We start from the raw sequence: 21,828 nt of genomic DNA on the forward strand, positions 1-21,828 counted from the left end.
TACAGCCTCCCAAGACTAAACCAGGAAGAACTCAAATCTGGGAATAGACCAATAACAGGTTCTGAAATTGAGGCAATAATTAATAGCCTACCAACCAAAAAAATTCCAGGAGCAGACAGATTCACAGCCAAATTCTACCAGAGGTACAGAGAGGAGCTGGTACCATTCCTTCTGAAACTATTCCAATCAAGAGAAAAAGAGGGAATCTTCCCTAACTCATTTTAAGATGCCAGCATCATCCTGATACCAAAGCCTGGCAGAGACAAAACAAAAAAAGATAATTTTAGGACAATATCCCTGAGGAACATCGATGCAAAAATCCTCAATAAAATACTGGCAAACCAAATCCAGCAGCACATAAAAAAGCTTATCCACCATGATCAAGTTGGCTTCATCCCTGTGATGCAAGGCTGGTTCAACATACACAAATCAATAAATGTAATCCATCACATAAACAGAACCAATGACAAAAACCACATGATTATCTCAATACATGCAGAAAAGGCCTTCGACAAAATTCAACAGCCTTTCATGCTAAAAACTCTCAATAAACTAGGTATTGATTGAATGTATCTCAAAATAATAAGTGCTATTTATGACAAACCCACAGCCAATATCATACTGAATGGGCAAAACCTGGAAGCATTCCCTCTGAAAACTGGCACAAGACAGTGATGCCCTTTCTCACCACTCCTATTCAATATAGTGTTGGAAGTTCTGGCCAGGGCAATCAGACAAGAGAAAGAAATAAAGGGTATTCAATTAGGAAATGAGGAAGTCAAATTGTCCCTGTTTGCAGATGACATGATTGTATATTTAGAAAACCCATTGTCTCAGCCCAAAATCTCCTTAAGCTGATAAGCAACTTCAGCAAAACCTCAGGATACAAAATCAATGTGCAAAAATTACAAGCATTCCTATACACCAAGAACAGACAAACAGAGAGCCAAATCATGAGTGAACTCCCATTCACAATTACTACAAAGAGAATTAAATATCTAGGAATCCAACTTACAAAGGATATGAAGGACCTCTTCAAGGAGAACTACAAACCACCGCTCAATGAAATAAAAGAGGACACAAACAAATGGAAGAACATTCCATGCTCATGGATAAGAAGAATCAATATCGTGAAAATGGCCATACTGCCCAAGGTAATTTATAGATTCAACGGTATCCCCATCAAGTTACCACTGACTTTCTTCACATAATTGTAAAAAACTACTTTAAACTTCATATGGAACCAAAAAAGATCCTGCATAACCAAGACAATCCTAAACAAAAGAAAAAAAGCTGGAGGCTTCATGCTACCTGACTTCAAACTATACTAGAGGGTTACAGTAACCAAAACAGCATGGTACTCATACCAAAACAGCATGGTACTGATACCAAAAGAGAGATATAGACCAAGGGAACAGAACAGAGGCCTCAGAAATAACACCACACATCTACAACCATCTGATCTTTGACAAACCTGACAAAAACAAGCAATGGGGAAAGCATTCCCTATTTAATAAATGGTCCTGGGAAAACTGGCTCACCATATGTAGACAGCTGAAAGTGGATCCATTCCTTACACCTTATACAAAAATTAACTCAAGATGGATTAAAGACTTAAATGTAAGACATAACACCATAAAAACCTTGGAAAAAAACCTAGGCAATACCATTCAGGACATAGGTATGGGCAAAGACTTCATGATTAAAACACCAAAAGCAACTGGCAACAAAAGCCAAAATACACAAATGGGATCTAATTAAACTAAAGAGCTTCTGCACAGCAAAAGAAACTATCATCAGAGTGAGCAGGCAACCTATAGAATGGGAGAAAATTTTTGCAATCTGTCCATCTGACAAAGGGCTAATATCCAGAATCACAAAGAACTTCAACAAATTTACAAGAAAAAACAACCCCATCAAAAAGTAGGCAAAGAATATGAACAGACACGTCTCAAAAGAAGACATTTATGCAGCTAACAGACATATGAAAACATGCTCATCATCACTGGTCATCAGAGAAATGCAAATCAAAACCACAATGAGATAGCACTCATGCCAGTTAGAATGACGATCATTAAAAAGTCAGGAAACAAGGCCGGGCGCAGTGGCTCAAGCCTGTAGTCCCAGCACTTTGGGAGGCCGAGACGGGTGGATCACGAGGTCAGGAGATCGAGACCATCCTGGCTAACACGGTGAAACCCCGTCTCTACTAAAAACACAAAAAACTAGCCAGGCGAGGTGGCGGCGCCTGTAGTCCCAGCTACTCGGGAGGCTGAGGCAGGAGAATGGCATGAACCCGGGAGGCGGAGCTTGCAGTGAGTTGAGATCTGGCCACTGCACTCCAGCCTGGGTGACAGAGCGAGACTTCATCTCAAAAAAAAAAAAAAAAAAAGCCAGGAAACAACAGATGCTGGAGAGGATGTGGAGAAATAAGAACACTTTTACACTGTTGATGAGAGAATAAATGAGTTCAACCATTGTGGAAGACAGTGTGGCGATTCCTCAAGGATCCAGAACTAGAAATACCATTTGACCCAGCCATCCCATTACTGGGTATATGCCCAAAGGATTATAAATCATGCTACTATAAAGACACACGCACACCTATGCTTATTGCAGCACTATTCACAATAGTAAAGACTTGGAACTAACCCAAATGTCCATCAATAATAGACTAGATAAAGAAAATGTGGCACATATACACCAAGGGATACTATGCAGTCATAAAAAAGGATGAGTTCATGTCCTTTGCAGTGACATGGATAAAGCTAGAAACCATGATTCTCAGCAAAATATCACAAGGACAGAAAACCAAACTCTGTATGTTCTCACTCTTAAGTAAGAGTTGACCAATGAGAACACATGGACACAGGGAGGGGAACATTATACACCAGGGCCTGTTGTAGGGCTGGGGGTTGAGGGAGGGATAGCGTTAGGAGAAATACCTAATATAAATGATGAGTTGATGGGTCCAGGAAAACAACATGGCACATGTATACCTGTCTAACAAAATTGCAGGTTATACACATATACCCTAGAACTTAAAGTACTAAAAAAAAAAAAAAATGTATTTCTTTGAATAAGCGTTCTACTCTTCGCTCCTCCTCAACCCCCTCTTTGAGCCAACGAATCTTTGATTTTCTCTTTTGAGGCCCTCTTCTAGATCTCTTAAGCATTCTGTGTTCCTTCTCATTCTTCTTTTCTTTTTTCTCCTCTGATTGTATTTTCAAATAGCTTGTTTGCATGCTCATTATGCTTGATCAATTCTACTGAGACCCACTAATGCATTTTCCAGCTCCAGGATTTGATTTTTTTCTCTTACTTCAGTAATCTTGTTAAATTTCTGATATATTTCTGAATTGTTTCTCTGTGTTTTCTTGAAGTTCATTGAGCTTTATCAAAATAGCTATTCTGAATTCCTTGAGAGGTTACACATCTCCATCTCTCCAGGGCTGGTCACTGGGTGCCTTACTTGATCCATTTTGTTGAGGTCATATTGACTTCAATGTTATTCGATGTTTGTCAATATCTGGGCATTGAAGGATAAGGTATTTATTCCAGCCTTTGCAGTCAGGTTTTGTTTGTACCTGCCCTTCAGAGGAACTTCTAGGAATTCAAAGTGGGCTGACGGGTTCCCTAAGCCAGTGATCACTGCAGCCATGTTTGTACTACAGGGCACCCTAGGCCCAGGTACACTGCAATTCTTACAGATTCCTAGGTCCCCAGCCCTATGGACTTGGGGGAGATCGTGGATTATTCTCTGCATTCCCAGGTAAAGCCTCTAGCTTACTTCCCTTTTTTTCCCCCAAGCAAAAGGAATCTGTCTTCAGGCTGCACTGCCTGGAGTGTGGGGAGGGGTGATACAGGCATTCCCAGAGCTGCTGCAGCTGCTGTTATCATACTGGCTCACAGCTCAAGTCCCGGGTCTTCCAGACCTATGCAGCATCAGGGCTTGCCCGAGGACTGCTGTCACTACAGCCTGCCTGCCACTGAATTTTATTTGAAGCCCAGTAAATTTCCAGTAATAAAGCTGGCCAGAACCTTGGTGGGTTCTTCCTGCAGGGGGCAGCTGATTCCCTTGTGGCCCAGGGTAGGTCTAAATGCTTCTTTTGTGAGCACCAGCCTGGAATCAAGTGCCGTGGGATTCTGTCCAGTGCCGTGTGTCACTATGGCAAGACTGGTACTAAGTTTCAATATAAAGTCCCACACTTTCCCCCTTGTCCCCAAGCCATTAGATTCTCAGAGATGCATTTCCTGTGGTTGGGGGAGAGGTGTCATAGGCAATGCAAGACTGTCCTTCCTCCCTTCTTCAATCATCTTTCCTTGTTATCATGTTAAAAGCAGGTGCTGTGATCTCTCACCTGGTTAGCTCTTGTGAAAGTGTTTTCTTGCATTGACAGTTGTCAATTTGATGTTCCTTCAGGGAGACCATTGCTGGAGAATTCTATTCTACTGTCTTTCTCCACCTTCTACCTATTTGTTTTTTAAATGTGTCTAGTAAATAATTGTGACGTGATAGCTTTATTTTAATCTTGGGGATCAAAAGCATGTAGCTAAGAACTTTTCCCAAGGAATATTTTAAAATTTTTATATCCATGTTTATGGAATGACATGCTTTTTGATTCAAGGTTCTTAAACTTAGTTTTAGTTTTGATTCAGTGTTATAGAACACTGTTTTTTTAAACTGTGGTCTGCAGCCCACATGTAATGGAATCACCTGGGGTGCTTATATAAAAAATGCAGATTCTAGGGCTCACACCAACTAAATCTCCTGGGATTAGAGACCAGCAGGTAGCTCGTGTAATCTCCACAGCTGCTTCTAAGGCACACCGAGTTTAAGAAGCATTCTTTCATATTTTCAGACTGGGGATTCTTACAAAATGACAAAGAAGGAAAACCTTAATCTTTTAAAGTTCGAGTTCAGGGCGTTAGACTGTGCACTTCTTCAACACAGTTTGTCTTTCCCATTTTCCCTTTCCAGTTCTTTACACTGTCAAGGGATTGGGGCAGAAATGGGAAACAAAGCAGCGAAAGAAAAACTATTTATTTCTTTGTACACATTTTGCTTTAATAATCACCAAAAAGACTTTCATTTTCTGTCACCCACCCTGTCCACCGGTTATGTTGGCCTTCAATATATGGCAATAGCAACGTATATAAATCTATATCATACAGTTATACACACAACACATTCTACCAGCACTGCGAAGACACAGACTAGGCTTTGCTATGGCTGGGGGCCTCTCCCATGCCACTTAAAAATGAGCACAGGTTTGCTCTATGCAAGAATTTCTACAGAATTGGTCTGGCCATCAGTCCCCAATTTCCCCGAGGTAAGATAGGATGACAAAATGGGACAGCATATTTGAAGTGAGGTCAGTCCAATATGGATATCATAGAAGAAAAGAAATCGGATGTGCTAGGTTAAGCCTGAGATGGTATCTGGGAAGTCACCACATTCATGATGTGAACTCAAAGAACACAGGTGCTACAGTGCAGACCAAAGCCCAGCCTGACTCGACCCAACAGGGTCAGGTGTGGATCTGAGTAGTGCTCACTGAGCCCCGCCAGCAGTGTCCGGCCAGGGCACCGCTGCTCAGTAGTGTGCTTTTAGAACCTGCCAGAGGAGCTCCAGCATTGGGACCACGTGCCCCATTCATCGGAATCACGGTCCTATATCCACTGAGTTTTCCGTCTCAGGACAGCTGATGAGGCAAGAAATGTGCTGTTGCTAGTTCCCAAGCTGCGGGGCTGTTGAGAAGCAGTACCACGAAACCTTCTATGCAAACTACGCATCTTCTGCTTAGTGCTGGGCCAAGTGGACCTTGGCTAATGGTATTCCATAGCTCTCAGAAATGCTTTCTGGCTTTCTCCCAGCTCCACCAGGATACATCTCTGACTCCCTCTTCTGGACCCTCCGGTGGACTTGGAGGAACGAGGCCCAGATGCTCCTCAGCAAATAGGTAGCTGCACAAAAGGGGGACAGGCCCACCTTTCCTGCTGTTTTAAGGACTTCTGGTGGCTGCGCTTCTTGCATGGTGCCTGGAAGGCAAGGGTCACAAGACTGGAGTACACGACAGAGCCCTTAGGGATTTCACCTGCAGACAAAAATAAAACAATCCAAATCAGCGTATATTGCCAGGCCCTACTGATGGCTACCTGAAGCTGGCGTGAGAGCTACAGGGTGACCAAAGTCATGAGCATGATGAGAGCCAGTTAAAAGGATGAGCTAAGAGCATGCGCTGCAGTCTGGAGAAGCAACAGGTGCCCAAGGTTAGGGGGAGCCTCCCCACCTCCCTGTGTGCTGAGATCCCTGCTCCAGTTCAACTGCACACTGGGTGGCTGGATCCTACCGCTGCCTCTTTAGGGGCCAGGTGACTCTCCAAATCACTTTGTCTCAGCAGAAAGAGGCCTTTGCCATCTCCACCCAAGAAAGAAGTGCTTAGCATGAAACATGCACATATAGAAACAGCCTGTTGTAGGAAGACGAGGACATTTTGCGGGGAAGTCCTCTGTTAAGTTTCTGTCCAGTCGCCATAATGAGTGTGTGGAGGGGCCAAGTCCACAAGGACCTCAAAGCTCAACTAAGTCCAGATCCATCTTTGACAGATGAGGGTGCAGCAGTCTCACAGAGACTAAGGGACAAGCCGAAGCCACACGCCAGTTAGTGATAAGCCAGGGATTAGAACCGAGGCCTCGGGTCCTTTCCAGTGATCTATGGGAGGTGGAGGGGAAAGCTTCCACACTGGAGAAGGCCAGTGGATACTAGAGACTTTTGGGTTACGTTTTAGTGGATACTAGAGACTTTTTGGGTTACCTTTTCTGGGACAGGAATAAGGCTTTACAGAGGCAATCCTGTAAGTGTTGCTCTAAAGAGGCTCAGGAAAGAGAAGAATTATCAGAGAAAAACAAAAGGGAATTAGTGAAAAAAAAAAAAAAAAAAAAAAAAGAGCAAGTTAAACTGGCCCAAGCCATTTTCACACTGTGGAGATCAACATTCTCTCAGGTTACAGTTTAGAAACATTTCTAGGAATATGCTCAATTGCTTATGGCAAAGCTTTGAAGTCCAGGTTTAGTTTCTGATTTTTAAACCATTTCATATACCTCAAGGTTTTCTTCAAAGCTTGAGGGAATGACTTCAAACTTCCTAGGGAATGACTAACAATTACGTGTTTTAAGTAAACATAGATAATGTCTGGTATTTGTAACATTTTTCCCCTGAAGGTTCAGTTGTTATTCACTAACAAATTCTCTTTTAGAACAATGAGACCCAACAGATCTCTTTTGTCATGTTGCTTAAAGATACAGCAAAATCAAATTGCTGTTCTTAACTCAGGAGTGTGCAGTGAAATCAGTTTACTAGGTTGCAAATTGCTTTTACTTTTTCATGAAGAGTAGAACACATAACTGGCCTCAAGATCCCTCTGCCAAAAGCTCATTCCGAGGCAGACTCCCGAATGTCTAATGACTTCAAGAGTCAGCTGAACTGCATTTCTCCAGTCTCCTGACTGGCCATCAAAGAAGAAAAACTGGAGTAAAAAGGAGAGATGATGACAATGAGAGAGTGAACCAAGATACAGGGGCAGGAGCTGATGGGGTGGGAGGGTGATGGGAACAGAAACTAGCAGGACACTCACTGAGGACCTGTGATGTTGCAAGTGGACCCAAATCTTCTCCTGGAAGGCCAAAGCAGGCCAAGGTTGCCTACTATATCTGCTAATGGATGGTGATGGGTTGGAGACAGGCTTGGTGCCTCTGACTGGTGCAGTAGTTTCCTTACCTCTAAGTTAGTCCTTGCCTTCTTTAAAACATCGTGTGTTCTGGTTACTGAAACAACAAAAGAGCACCACAGAGTAGAAATCACCAGCAGAAATTAACCCTACTTGCTTAGCGTGAGAATTCTAAAGCATTTATTTCTTTCTGGCCATTCAGCTTGGAGTCTCCTTCTATCCACCCCCCGTCCTCCCCTCCCTCTGCATCCACAATTGCTCGTGGCACAGGAGGTTTAGGGACATCAAATCAATCTCCACTCCCAACATCTCCAAGCCCCCCGGTCACTGCTCCTCTGCAGCACAAGTGGGGCATTGGGAAGACTGCCCGTTTCTTCCCCCATTCCCTCTCAGGGAACCTACGCTGGCTGACGATGAACTGCTCCATGCTCTCCTTCTGCTGGTTCGCGGTCTTCAGACGCTCAGCTGTGCTCTGAAGGAGCCGCTCCTGTTTGGATACTTTGGTTCTCAGTTCCAGAAGTTCCCTTTCTGTTGATTCTTCCTGGATAACAGGAACAGATTCTTACTGAAGAGGCAGAAGGCCTGAAGCACCCTGTGCTTTGTGGCTCTTCCCAGTTCAAAGAAGGATTCTACAATCTTCTCCACTCTCCTGAACTGGATTTCCTCCTTCACAGCCTCGAATACCTCCAGCTGACGACAGTTTAGGATGAGGCCATTAGGTAGGAATATTGACACTCTGGAATTCCCCATGTAGACTAGCACAGGCCCACATACCTGTAGCTTAAGAGAATCTCGCTTCAGGCTGGAATAAAACTCCCAACTCTGAAGAGGACCTTGCTTTAGTCCTGATATCAGTTCTGTCACTCTCCCTTCACAGGCAAGATTGAGAGTTCAGCAATATTATGTTGGGGAGAGAGATCTGGACTCAGGAAAGTTTGCAAGTTTGTAAATATTTGTGCCAACATGAAAATGGCAAAACACCCTCTCCCTGGAATTAGCATAGTTGGATCCAAAAGGTATTGGTGACATTGATCTGGAGCTAGAATCCCTGGGTAGGGGATCCTGAAACCTGTCTCCTCAAGGGTCTGCCAATCAGAGTTAGCCTGAGCTCTGAGCAGATCCTGAGGGGTGGCTGACTTTCCCCAGGCCTGGTCCAGAGATGCCAGCTGAAGTGATATGCTGGGATTCCAGGCAGTGGCTAAAAAGGCTCAGTCTCATGGGGGCATTCTGTGATCATGTGACCATGGGATCTGAGGGGTGGGAGATGGGTGCTGAAGCTTTAACTGAATTTCAGCTCAGCCAAACTTCAGAGAGGTAAAGAAACTGAACACTTATAGATTGCCAGCGTTATGATGCCTCTGCCTTCTCCACACCCCTTCCCCTTCTTCTTTGATTTCTTACCAGGGGCCAGGGGGCTGGTGGGGAATGGGATGTATTTAGAACTGCAATGAAAGCAGCCACCATGGGTCAGAGATGTCCCTCCAGGGACACTCCTCTAAGGTCCTGTCTATCCCAATTCAGTATGTGGCTCCTGATTTTCTGGAAAAGCCGTGACACTGAAGAGACAGAACAGTATTGGAGGGCAGGAGAACTGGGTTGGAACCAGGAAAGGACACTGGCATCTTACCACTTTGCCAGGCAGCACAGGGATGTGGGTGCTTGGCAGGGCCGCTCTCCAGAACACGGTGAGGAGGGAAGCTGACTCCTCCAGGGCATGGTGCAGGGCACTGGTGCTGCTCCGAAGCTCACAAATGCCTTTGCTGCCTAGCACCTGGGGAAAGGTAACACCACAGGAGCGCAGAGATTACTTTCTTCCCCCTGCATGGGCTCCAGCTTCCTTTGTGAGTGAGGCACAGAACATGAGCCTGCTTGAACTGTGAAGCCCTCGCACAACCATTTGCAGCTTTCAGAACTAAAGTGCTGGTCCCTTTACCAGGTATGCCTCCCTCCACCTGCAGAACCCACAAGGCTTTCAAAACTCACCCCCCTTGCTATGTCCTCTATGAACCTGTTACATTCCTTGCGTGAAATAAATGACCACGTCTGCACTGGTGGCCTCACAGCACAGAGGATGGCTTCTCACGCTGTGCCTGTAGCCCCTTACTGTGCTGATCTACTTCAGTATGTGTCTTCCCCACTAGAGTGGAGGCTCCGTGGAGGCAGGGCTGTCCCTACGCATCCATGGGTCTCCAGCAGCTCAGACAGCACAGCCACTGGTGCCTGGTCTCTCTCACTGGCAAGGCGCTCTCAGAAGCTTTGCTGACTGCCTTCCCTCCCCCTATGCAGCCTGCACAAGGAAATGCCATGGCTGCCAGGCTTCTCGCCCCTTCCACATGTGGGGGCCATACACCTGCAAATCCTTCAGTTTCTGTCCACCCCATTGTGTCAACTCTGCCCACAGATGGTCATGTGCCTGCATAAAGCAATGGCAACAAAAGCCAAAATTGACAAATGGGATCTAATTAAACTAAAGAGCTTCTGCACAGCAAAGGAAGCCACCATCAGAGTGAACAGGCAACCTACAGAATGGGAGAACATTTTTGCAATCTACTCATCTGACAAAGGGCTAATATCCAGAACCTACAAAGAACTCAAACAAATTTACAAGAAAAAAACAAACAACCCCATCAAAAAGTGGGCAAAGGATATGAACAGACATTTCTCAAAAGAAGACATTCATACAGCCAACAGACACATGAAAAAATGCTCATTATCACTTGCCATCAGAAAAATGCAAATCAAAACCACAATGAGATACCATCTCACACCAGTTAGAATGGCAATCATTAAAAAGTTAGGAAACAACAGGTGCTGGAGAGGATGTGGAGAAATACGAACACTTTTACACTGTTGGTGGGGCTGTAAACTAGTTCAACCATTGTGGAAAACAGTGTGGCGATTCCTCAAGGATCTAGAACTAGAAATACCATTTGACCCAGCCATCCCATTACTGGGTATATACCCAAAGGATTATAAGTCATGCTGCTGTAAAGAGACATGCACACGTATGTTTATTGCAGCACTATTCACAATAGCAAAGACTTGGAATCAACCCAAATGTCCATCAGTGACAGACTGGATTAAGAAAATGTGGCACATATACACCATGGAATACTATGCAGCCATAAAAAAGGATGAGTTTGTGTCCTTTGTAGGGACGTGGATGCAGCTGGAAACCATCATTCTCAGCAAACTATCACAAGAAGAGAAAACCAAACACCGCATGTTCTCACTCATAGGTGGGAATTGAACAATGAGATCACTTGGACACAGGAAGGGGAACATCAGACACCGGGTCCTATTGTGGGGAGTTGGGAGGGGAGAGGGATAACATTAGGAGATATACCTAATGTAAATGATGAGTTAATGGGTGCAGCACACCAACATGGCACATGTATACATATGTAACAAACCTGCACGTTGTGCATATGTACCCTAGAACTTAAGGTATAATAATAAAAACAAGAAAAGAGGAAAAAAAAAAAAAGCTACCAAAGGCTGCTAGGCAATGCCATGTGTTTCTGTGGGGCTGAGGGGAAATATCCAGTCAGCTACATCTGGAAGAGAGCAGAACTGACAGTGAAAATAGGAGATAGAGAAGACAGGGCCTGGCTGCTGTACATGGAAGAGGAAGCCTCAGCTGTTGAGAGATGCAAAGCATGAATAAAAAACAAAAAACAAAAATGGTGGGAGACGGAGTTAACATCAAAGGAAGAAAGGGCACAAGGAAAGAGTACACCTAAAGCTACAGGTGTGATTACCTCTGTGCCTTGGGCTTCAAGGCCAGGGAAGCTGCACGCTGACCTCACAAGAGACACTATCTTTTTGACCAGCAGCCTGCCCTCCGCAATCTGCTGTCGTAGGGCACTGTAGTCATCAATGTGGCCAATGACATGGCGGCCATGCTTATTGGCAAAGGAGCCATCAGTAGCATCACCCTCCAGCTTGGGAGGGGTCTTCATTACTGGAGAAGTATCCAAACCCAAGCCTGGAAAAGAAAATGACAACAAAACAGAATCTTCTGTTATTCATAATGATATCCTAGGTTTGCTCCAACTCAAAAGAGGTAGGGGACAAGAAAAGGAAGAGGCTGGGAACAAGAAAGGAAGCCTTGGAACGTAAAAGGGTGGGGCAAAGTCCATGGAGATCTTCTGGCTTCTATATTTCTATAATGTTTCTTACATGATCTCTTAATGATAAATTTGCCAGGGGACAATTTTTTCTTATTGGCAAATGCAATAGGACAAATCATAATAAATAATAGGTTTCTGGGTAGAGAAGACACAGACAAGGAAATCAAGCTGGATACAGAGAGCATTTTCAAGAATGGAAAGATTATGGTGCAATGAAGCATAAACCTCAGTAGGAAAACTACAGGAGGATGAACAATGGCAAGAAAGGCAGCCACAGAAGGTCTAGTGAGTAGGACTAAAGGCCTTGGGGCATGCAAAGAAAACTCTCTAAATACAGATAATTCATTTAGAGACAACAAAAGGTTGCTTGCATTAATCACTTTCCGTCATCAGTCCCTGGGCCCTTTAGTTGCCGTATTTACCATTTGTTCTGTGGATTATGGCCATTTCTGAGCCAGGAGTAGAGGAAGCAGAGCTGGGGAGGACCAGAGCTGGGGAATTCATCGCAACATCCCGGACTGGAGGGGACACAGCTGAATCTAGGGGGTAAAGGCAACCACAGTTTTCAGGAGCCCTGGAACACACAGCACATGAAGCACATGCACACCTAGCCGTCCCCACTGAGGCCTAAGGTGGCAGGACTCTTCTCTTACAGAATTATCCATACCCCACAAGTAAAAGCAAAAGCAAAAGCCAGTGAGTCATTGAGTTCAGAATGTTTCCATTCCTCAGAACAAAAAGATATTCCTTTGACTGAGGGGTGTTCCATGAGAAAGAAACCTCTAGTTTCAAAAATTATTAGGTGTATTTTTATAAACCGAGTCTTGAGTATAATTTGTGTGTGGTATCTAATACGATGCCCTGTAACTAAATGTAATATGTATAAATATACGTAGTACATATTAAAATGTAGAATCAAGGAACCAAGGAATGAATGGATTCATGGAGGACTAAACTCAACATTGTAGTCATCATTCTGATGTGCTAATACTGAAAAAAATTGACTTGTATGAGAAGAATGGAGACAGAAGGCTTGGTGGGTTAATGTTGTCTTGCTGGAGACTAAAAAGCCACCGTATGGTGGAGGAATTGGAAAATATCACAAAGAAGGTAGAAAAGGTCCTGCTCAGGCAAGTGTGGCCCAGTGCCTGCTTTCCAGCTCAGGCCTCGGGGGTGCTATAGAAAGAGGGGCAGGGACTGCGCCAGTGGAGCTGAGTCTTGGCTGCTGTGTGGGAAGCCAGTGAGAGGGGAAGGCCTGGTTAGAAGGAAGAGTTGGAGACATAACTGAACACCACAACCATCAGGGCAGCCCAGAGGAGGGCAAGGCTTCCACCTAACGTTAGCTGAGAAGTTCATGGCGGCCAGGCGCTTTGCTTTGTGTCCTACGTGTGTTTTTTTTATTGAATTGCCAAAACAGCATAATCATGTTATTGTCACCTTCATTTGACAAATAAGGTTACTATCAGATAAATGAGCATCTACAAGAACCAGAGAAACATAAAGATTCACATGACCCAGAAATAGTTGGCAGGAGAGTTTGAAAGCTCAGCTTTAGAGAAACTGAACAGAAGTGGCTCCTGATTTGAATGAAATTGAAGGTATGGCCATGGAGGTGAGTGGAGATGGTGTACTAAATCGTGTATTAAAAGGAAAAAAAGGACAGAGGAAGTAGAAATTGAAAGATTTAAGAGACTGGGGGGGCCGGGTGCGGTGGCTCAAGCCTGTAATCCCAGCACTTTGGGAGGCCGAGACGGGCGGATCACGAGGTCAGGAGATCGAGACCATCCTGGCTAACACGGTGAAACCCCGTCTCTACCAAAAAATACAAAAAACTAGCTGGGCGAGGTGGCGGGCGCCTGTAGTCCCAGCTACATGGGAGGCTGAGGCAGGAGAATGGCGTAAACCTGGGAGACGGAGCTTGCAGTGAGCTGAGATCTGGCCACTGCACTCCAGCCCGGGCGACAGAGCAAGACTCTGTCTCAAAAAAAAAAAAAAAAAAAAAAAAAGAGACTGGCGACACTATTGACATTTCAGTGAAAACTGGGAGAAGTGAGATTGATGGGGGATGTTGAGAAGAGAAGGGGGACCTGGTCAAACACGCCTATCTGAAAAGGCAGGCAAGGGGTAGGGTAGAGAAAGTGAATGATGGCCACCTGAAATATATCACCCACCATCCAGGACTTCCCCAGAGCCCTGTTTCCTTAGGGGCAGGAACATTTTGCCACACACTGAGTTCCCCACCTGTGAGGGAAAGGGGGACTAGAGAATCTGGGGAGGTTGGCAATACGGAGACAGGGCACAATGAGCTGGAAGGAACACAGACTGCAAATCACAACACCTGGTTCTGATTCTGGCTTTGTCTACAACTTCTCTAAACCCTCGCTTGTCTGTTAATATCTCAAGACCTAAGTTTTCTTATGTGAAATACAGAGAGAACAAAACCTGTTTTACTTCAGGTGAAATTCTATATGTGAAAACAGTTGGCTAATACTAAAGCACTAAGCAAATCCAAGAAAATGATATGAACATATACACAGCTGCTAATTACTGAGTAATTCTTAGTTGCCAATCACTTGTAAATGATTTCATTTAATGCTCAAAATCATATAAGGTATATATTATTATTATCCTCATCTTAAATATGAGGAAACTAAGGCTTAAATCTCTGAGACTTTAAACACCCTGTCCAAATCAAACAACCTGTAAAGCGGTAAACTCAGAATCTGGAGCCTGGTCTGACCTAAATCCCATGCTTCACTCAGGCTGCTAAACTAGAACATTTCTGATTTCAACCTGATCCCAAGGAGCATGGACCAGGCAGATTGCACCTTCTGCCACAGACATCCTGGTTATCTCCCCACTGGCCGCGGGCTTTCTAAGTCCCTTTTCCTTCCTACCTTGGAGGAGCAGCTGCTTGTTTCCAGGGTCAGCGCTGGCTGGGAAGTTCTGGTTAACGGAGGAGGGGCTGAGGCTGGCTTTGCCAGCACTGCTATCCAGCTGCTGTTGCAGCTGTAGTCGCAGACAATTGTTCCCCTGAATGCTCTGCTCCAGCTGCCCTCTCAGAGCTCGTACCTCTGCCACTAGGTGGCTCAGGTCACTGCTCAAAGGGATTTGGTGACAGGCATCCAGGCTGTAAGCTAAGAGAGAAGAGGAGTCTGGTAACATTGACCCAAGTATTTCCAAGCACTTGTCAGAACCCTCCTCTGTGACATTTTTTTCTGCCAAGGATCCCACTATCATCTGAGTCTCATGCAACCCATCTATGATAGAGATGTCACCATTTCTGTGTGTGGCCTGGGGATGGCACTGAGCTGGCACACATCCAGTTTGAAACTTCCCTGTGGTTTAAGTCACACACATGCACCTAAACAGCATTTGATTGACAGATGAGGATAATTGAGCTAGAGAAGGGTAGGGGATGAGGGAGAAAGAGATTTGACAGTCTTCACTCTCAAAAATGAAAGAGAAGGAGGTCTTTTGGTAGCATGTGAGAATGTGAGTTGGGCACCTTAGACCAGGGATTATAACTGAGTTTTTCAATTTCTCTCTCTCTATATATATGTGTATGTGTGTGTGTATGTATGTGTACATATATATGCCTACATATAGTGTGTATATATGTTGTGTGTATATACATACTATATAGGTGTATATATGTACATATGTACATGTACATATATATGTACACACATATATACACACACACATATATAAAAATATATATATGTATATTTACCTCCATTCACTACATGTCTATTCCTTTGTACTGGGGATGAAGAGATCTAAGAAGTATTCTACAAGGCCACAATCCCTTATCTGAAAACCTTAATGCCAAATATATTTTGAAAGGTAAAATTTGTTTTAGTTTTTAGCAAGGCGACAGGGTGCATATATCATATACAACATGTACCCAGTTGCATGTGAGCCACAATCCTTAATCAAACATGTAACTATTTCTGTAATCAGCTATGTGAATATTCTAAGTAGATAAATACTTAGGAATATCCTCTTGTGAGTTCATCTAGATTTTGTCATTAAATGAGTATTTGAAAAATTTAATTTGGAGATCTTACTGGATTTTGAAATTACAGATAAGAAATTATGGAGCTTTAGTAGTTGCAGCTTTGAAATGAGTCCTAAAAGGCAGGGAGACAAGCATGAAAGGAAAGGTAGCTCAGGATGAAGTAGTTTTAGAGACTTTGGTAAATAATCTACTCTTGAATTTTGCCCAAAGTTTTATGATGTTCCTCTCTCTCTTCCTCAATCCAAGTTCTCACTAAATTTTGCTTATTTTTTAAAGAGGTGTTTTAAAATCTATCTATACCTTTTCATTTTCCCAATAGCACCCTAGTATTAGACTGTCATCTCTTAATGTGCCAGAATAGCACTAGACCCATCCAATAGGTTTCCCAGATTCTAATGTCTCCCAACTCCAGGACATCCCCTGAGACTTAGCATCTTAAAGTTCTGTTTTCATCATATGCTTATCTTCTTTGAAAAAGAACAGACTTAGTTTAATTATCTACTATACAGAATGTCAACTTTCACCCTGACCTGTGAGCTTTCAAGATTTGGTGACTCTGCTCTTCCATCCTGACTTCTCACTCCCCCAACCCCAAGCTTCTCCTGTGGGCAGGCTGGTTCCACTGACCCAGCACTCACCATGACTTTGTACTTAAGCTATTCTCCCAGCCTGGTGAGCCCCCTGTATTTCTTCAAGTTTCAGTTCACCTTCTCATTAGAAAATAGGGAAACAAAATCAGGATTTGTGATAATTCGAATCTAAATTCCACTGCCCTTCATCTTTGCTTAGCCCTCTGAAGGGACATAAAATTCATGAGTTTTTTTCACCTGACAGTTCTTCAAATATCCGAAGGCAGTTCTCATGTCCTCAAGATCTTTTGAAAGCCTAAATTTCTTAGTTTCTTTGACCAGTTGGAGATTTCTGGTCCACACCATTGTGCGCCCTGTCTTCATTATGTTCCTTAGTGTGTCAATGCCCTTTTCAAAGATGGTGCCCCTTAATCTAACAATATTTTAGACATGGCCTCCACAGGTGAACATCACACTTACACCACCATAGTGTCAGTTTGAGCTGGCATTTCTAGCAACCTTTGGCCTCTGCTGTACTTGTATGAACACGTTTCTACCAAACCCCAAACCCTCAAGTCCAGGACGGCTGCCTGTCCTGTATTTCTACCCTCTTCCTGTATTTCTACCACTGATATTTTTAATCAAGTTCAGGATTTTGCTTTTTATCTTTGCTAAATTTCATGACATTGATGTCAGTCCTCTGTCCAGCCTGCTGTGACTTTTTATGTTTTGAGTACCCTTCTCCATTTAAAAAAGAATGAAGAAATGTATCAAAATTCTCAAATATTAGATTATTGTTTCAGCAGGCAGCAAAGTCTTCAATAAATGTCCTTATTATTTAAGTCCAGGATTGAAATTTAGGTCCTATGAGTGGTATTTCTATAAGGTTTTTTTGTTTTCGTGTCTTAATTTTTTCCTGTGGGCCGGCTGGTCCCCACTGACTCAACACTCACGATGACTTTGTACTTAAGCTATTCACCCAGCCTGGTAAGCCCCTGCAGTTCTTCAAATTCCAGTTCACCTTCTCTTTAGAAAATCAGGAAACTAAATCAGGATTTATGAAAATTAAATGAAATAAACTGAGAGCCAGATGTCACTAGGGAAAGGGTAATGGTGGGAGCAGACGGCCTGCTGCATTGGGCTCAGTGGGTTGTCAGTATGTATTACCAACAATATTAAAGGCCTTTTCAAATGATGATACATTAGGACAGTTCTTTTGCTTTAAAAAATGTTATAATCTAGACATTGATAGGAATGTCTAGATTTTCTTAAAGTAATTAGGAATGATCAGGCTGAATCTTGCTCATGCCACCAACCTGTCCCTCCCCTTGCGCTTTGTGTATGAGAGTTCCTACTGGGAGCCCCAGGCTCAGGTGGGGGTTTCTGAGACAGAACTCTGTCGCTTCCCATGATCTCCACAACTCCCAAAGGAAAGACCTCACTAGCATCCTATGCGAGGGCAAAAAGCTCATGGGGTGAGGGGAGAAGAACACATACCTTTCATCCCCTTCTTGGAATTGCCATAAAGTGCTTCGTAGATTTGTAGCTCTGACTGGAGGGACTCAAAGAGCTGCTGTTTCTCTTCACACTGTTGCTGCAGGAGGACCAGCTTGTGCTGCAGTCTGACCAGGGAGAAGCAAGACCCACTGAGATGGCAGAGCCACTCAGCCACACGAAAGCAATAAGCTGAGAGCCAGATGTCAACGCAGGGGGTCATGAAGACCATCACTTTTATTTTGCAGATGTGAAAATGGAGGCTGAGGGAGGTCAGGTAACTTTGCTTGAAAACACACCATTACCTACATTATTTCAGAGCAGCACAGACACACCAGCAGTCTCCTTACTGCTCCTACAGTGCTCTTTGCATTCTGACAAGCAGTTACAGGGCTTATGCTGGGACCAAGCATCGCAGCCAGTAAAGAAGTGTCCTAGGTGATGGTGAGACTAATGTCCTATAACTGAAAGCATGGAAACCCTTCTTTTTCATGTCTCTCATATACTGAAGACTTCTGCAACAGAGTTTTACTCTCTCAACTTGGGAGTGACAAGGCATTCCCAGAAAAGTCCTTTCTTCTGCTTAAAGCGCCTCACCCCTCTACTGGCACACAAAAATCAGGAATAGCAGAGGGAACATTGAGGTTTCCAAAAGAGGACACCAATTGTCTTGCCAATATCCCGTCTTCTAATGTAAGAATGAATGTAAGAATGAAGAATGCTTCCTTCTCTGTCAATGGGTCCCCTCTTACCTGGAGTCGTTTTCCTGGAGGGAAAGACGTTCCTCCCTGAAATGCAAGACCTCTTGCTGCTTCTCCCTCAGGTCTTCCAAAAGCTGCTGCCTTTCCACCTTCTGGTGCTCCAACTCCTTTTCCAGCTCTTGAAGGTGGGATTGAGAGGACAGCAGAGCCTCCCTCAGGCTTTCCGTTTCTTGGGAGTGCTCTGGTGAGAGGAACACAGGAGGATTGATTTATTATGATGGGGCCAGAGCTCAGCAGAAAGATGACCCCAAGCACATACACCCTGAAACGAAGCTAAGGAGCAGGGAAGGAAGGTCGTATGTTGGTGGGGAAGAGCATACTGGCTCAACATACCCCGCAGCCTGGAGGATGGTGCATTTCTCTCTTTGCAAAACCCTTCATTCCACTTATTTAATCTGTCCTACCTTGCTCTTAGAGAAATTCTGGTTTCTAATGCTCACCATTTTCCAGGTGCTCACATAGCATCTGTTCAATAATCCATTCTTGAATTTTGACAAAGATCTACATCAAGATTTCTTTTTGGAATATATCATTTTCATTATTTTGAAAACTGGGATATTTGTTCTTTTTTGGAACTTGCAGCAGTTCTCTGATCTTCACAAGTTGTCAAAGATTACTGAAGGGACTCAGTAATCCTCTGGGGAAAGATTCACCTAAGCCCGGCAAATTGTACTCGTTTAAATATCTTACTGTCTTCTCACCTGTGAGGTCTGTTCTATTCTCTCCAAGCATGCAATGGTAGTTTAGTAGTTCTGACTTCTTTCTTATCTGTTAACTTTTGTTATCATCCTCCAGCAGTGACCTTTCCTCTTAAATCTTCTTGTTAATATAGAAATCAATTAATTAAGTTAATTAATTAATTAAGGTGGCTAATTTAGAAATATCTCTTGGTGGCTTTTTCCTTTTCCACAAACATTCCTTCATTCTGGGCTTAATCCTTTTGGACACTATTCTCAGTCTTTTTACGGCTGTTCAATATTTTATTAATAATACATTGATCTCATCAAGTAGACTAACACCAAGGTCAGTTGCCTCCCAGCCACACAAGAAATGATGCTCACCTGTGAGCGCCCCCTGGCTAGGGCTGGGAAAGTGCTGGGGGGCATTTGCTCGTGCCACCTGGCACTGGAATCATATGAGTACTGACCAGAGAGGAGCCCTGAGTGTATGAGTGAGGGATGTGGTGAGGAGGCAGAGGGATGGCAGAGCAGGACCAGAAGCGACACATGCTGCTGCAGTAAAGTCTAGAGAAACTTGAGAGGGAAGATAGGCATTCACACTCCCTCCTTTATTGGTTCCAAATCAGTTGTGAGCGAAGGGAGGTAGAACAGATACCAGACTGGTATCCAGATTGATAGCTCGTGACTCTGGATATACGCAGGTGGGCTTGTGCAGAAATGATGGATTTCCTAGAGCTCTTTACTTCCAGGTACTTGGGGTCTGAGGGGCCCATAGTTGGAACATCTTAGAAAGCAGCCTTCTCTAGACTGAGAGTAGCTGTAAGTTTGGGTTGGTGGATCTGGGCAGCTCTGTTACCTTACCTTCTTCTGTTTGCTTCTCCAGTTGGTGATTAGTGTAGCCAGGAAAGAAAGAAACTTAAGAGTGACCACAGTTTGTGGGTTTTGACCACATACCTCTGGAAACATGACTCAGTTGAGCCTGAAGTCTTCGATTTTCTTCCCTGAGGACTCTGTTCTCATTGCAGAGCTGAGGTATGGACTCTAGGCCCTGACTGCAGAAGTTTGAGGTGGATCCTGTCCCAGAAAGTACACATTCGGGTAACAGAAGCTTCCAAAAGTTTCCCATTCTTTATCTCTCAAAGATACTGCCCCAACCCGGCAGAAAACCCCAAGGACTCAAGGCCTGACCCAGAATGAAGCATGGGGGGCTGGGTACATGTTTTCTGTGTGCCTCCTCTCAGTGGATTCTTTGCATGCATCATCACATGCCATAACTGCAATGGTGCAGGAGGCTCGATCTCCCTAAACAGCTGCTGCTGTGGTATAGGCAGGACAACAACATATGGGAAGACTGGCCTCCATGTGACAGCAGCTCGGAAGAAGAGTGTAAGGAGAAAGGCCACCTTGGTAAAGCAGCCAGGGGTGGAGTTGGGAGGACCCTTACAGACCTGGCTCTACCACTTATCAATCATACAACAAAGGCAAAGACATCAGCACACAGTATATAAGCAGATTAAGTATGGGGTGAGAAGTCAGGTGACTCTGGGCACCAGACCTAGTTCTGCCTTAAAGACAGTTACTCTCTAAACTCAGATATATTCAGAAACTAGGGATAACAGTACTTGCCCACCTCCCTTGCTGGACTGTTCATAAGGAGCAAGTGAAGTAAAGAATATCTGTGAAGCTCTGCCTAAAAGTCCCTAAATAGAGCCAGAAACAGGAAGATCTGGGCCTCTCCTACCACTTCCACGAGCAGCAGAGCTCAGCCGGTGTTCCAGTTGCTCCCGTAGGCGGTCATTGATGCAGATGGACTCCTCCAGGCGCTGGCGCAGGTTCCGGATTTCACCAAGATGCTCTTCCAGCAGGTCAGCCCCTGCATGCAGCCAAACCACCAGGACATGGAGAGAGGTGGGAGATGGAGAATCCTGGTTACTGATAGGGGTGGGGCTCAGCCAGGGGTCTTGCAGAAAGACCTGTAAATATCACTAGCCTTCTGCCAACTGTGTCCTCTCACATGGACACCCAAAGGAATGGTAGTTTTGTTTAAAGAGTAAATGTGCTTTCAAACACTTAACAGTCACTTGTTAAAAAATCTCCATGGGCCTCCTCCCACACAGGGGTCTTGTGAGAGTTCCACATGTTTTAGAAAAATAACTGAGGGCTCTGGACAAGGCCTGTCTAGCATCCAGAAAGGTATGGCCACCTCCTTGGTGTGACGATGAGGATGATAGGTGAGCCCTCACTCTACCTTTCTTCTTACTGACACATGACAAGCATTCTTTAGCAAGGGACAAAGCCCTTCCTCCCACCCTTAGAAAGAAGGCCTAAAGTAAAAGTATGCGATCTTACAGTCACCCTATGTGGTTAATGACTGACACTGAATGCGTCCCTGAAATCGCTTTTAATATGGAAGATGAAAGAATAGCCTGGAAGGATC

At 44.2% G+C, this 21,828-nt stretch overlaps 1 protein-coding gene and 1 long non-coding RNA gene across 18 annotated transcripts in view; both read right to left on the reverse strand.

The window, feature by feature from the left end:
- Positions 1–5,027: 5,027 nt before the first annotated feature.
- LOC104660340 (myomegalin) overlaps positions 5,028–21,828 on the reverse strand; it is a 223,801-nt gene continuing 207,000 nt past the window's right edge. For 7 of the 17 annotated variants that reach the window (XM_030935192.1, XM_030935197.1, XM_030935190.1 and 4 more), the window contains 12 exons: positions 21,133–21,264; positions 20,346–20,465; positions 18,703–18,892; positions 17,954–18,078; positions 14,761–15,000; positions 12,286–12,402; positions 11,492–11,718; positions 9,358–9,501; positions 8,133–8,271; positions 7,781–7,827; positions 6,818–6,869; positions 5,028–6,098 (listed from right to left, as the gene is read on the reverse strand). In XM_030935192.1, the coding sequence (XP_030791052.1) occupies positions 5,953–6,098; positions 6,818–6,869; positions 7,781–7,827; positions 8,133–8,271; positions 9,358–9,501; positions 11,492–11,718; positions 12,286–12,402; positions 14,761–15,000; positions 17,954–18,078; positions 18,703–18,892; positions 20,346–20,465; positions 21,133–21,264 (1,679 nt within the window). In that variant the 3' untranslated portion in view covers positions 5,028–5,952. The remainder of the gene's footprint in view (positions 6,099–6,817; positions 6,870–7,780; positions 7,828–8,132; positions 8,272–9,357; positions 9,502–11,491; positions 11,719–12,285; positions 12,403–14,760; positions 15,001–17,953; positions 18,079–18,702; positions 18,893–20,345; positions 20,466–21,132; positions 21,265–21,828) is intronic. The other 10 variants (XM_030935208.1, XM_030935207.1, XM_030935201.1 and 7 more) reach the window with 2 other exon arrangements.
- LOC115899049 lies at positions 7,211–7,774 on the reverse strand. The gene is made up of 2 exons (XR_004058652.1): positions 7,638–7,774; positions 7,211–7,529 (listed from the first exon to the last, which is right to left on the reverse strand). It is a non-coding gene; the product is annotated as an uncharacterized LOC115899049 (long non-coding RNA).

Source organism: Rhinopithecus roxellana, chromosome 8 (assembly GCF_007565055.1).
Source record: "Rhinopithecus roxellana isolate Shanxi Qingling chromosome 8, ASM756505v1, whole genome shotgun sequence".
In the NCBI taxonomy this organism is placed as follows: Eukaryota; Metazoa; Chordata; class Mammalia; order Primates; family Cercopithecidae; genus Rhinopithecus; species Rhinopithecus roxellana.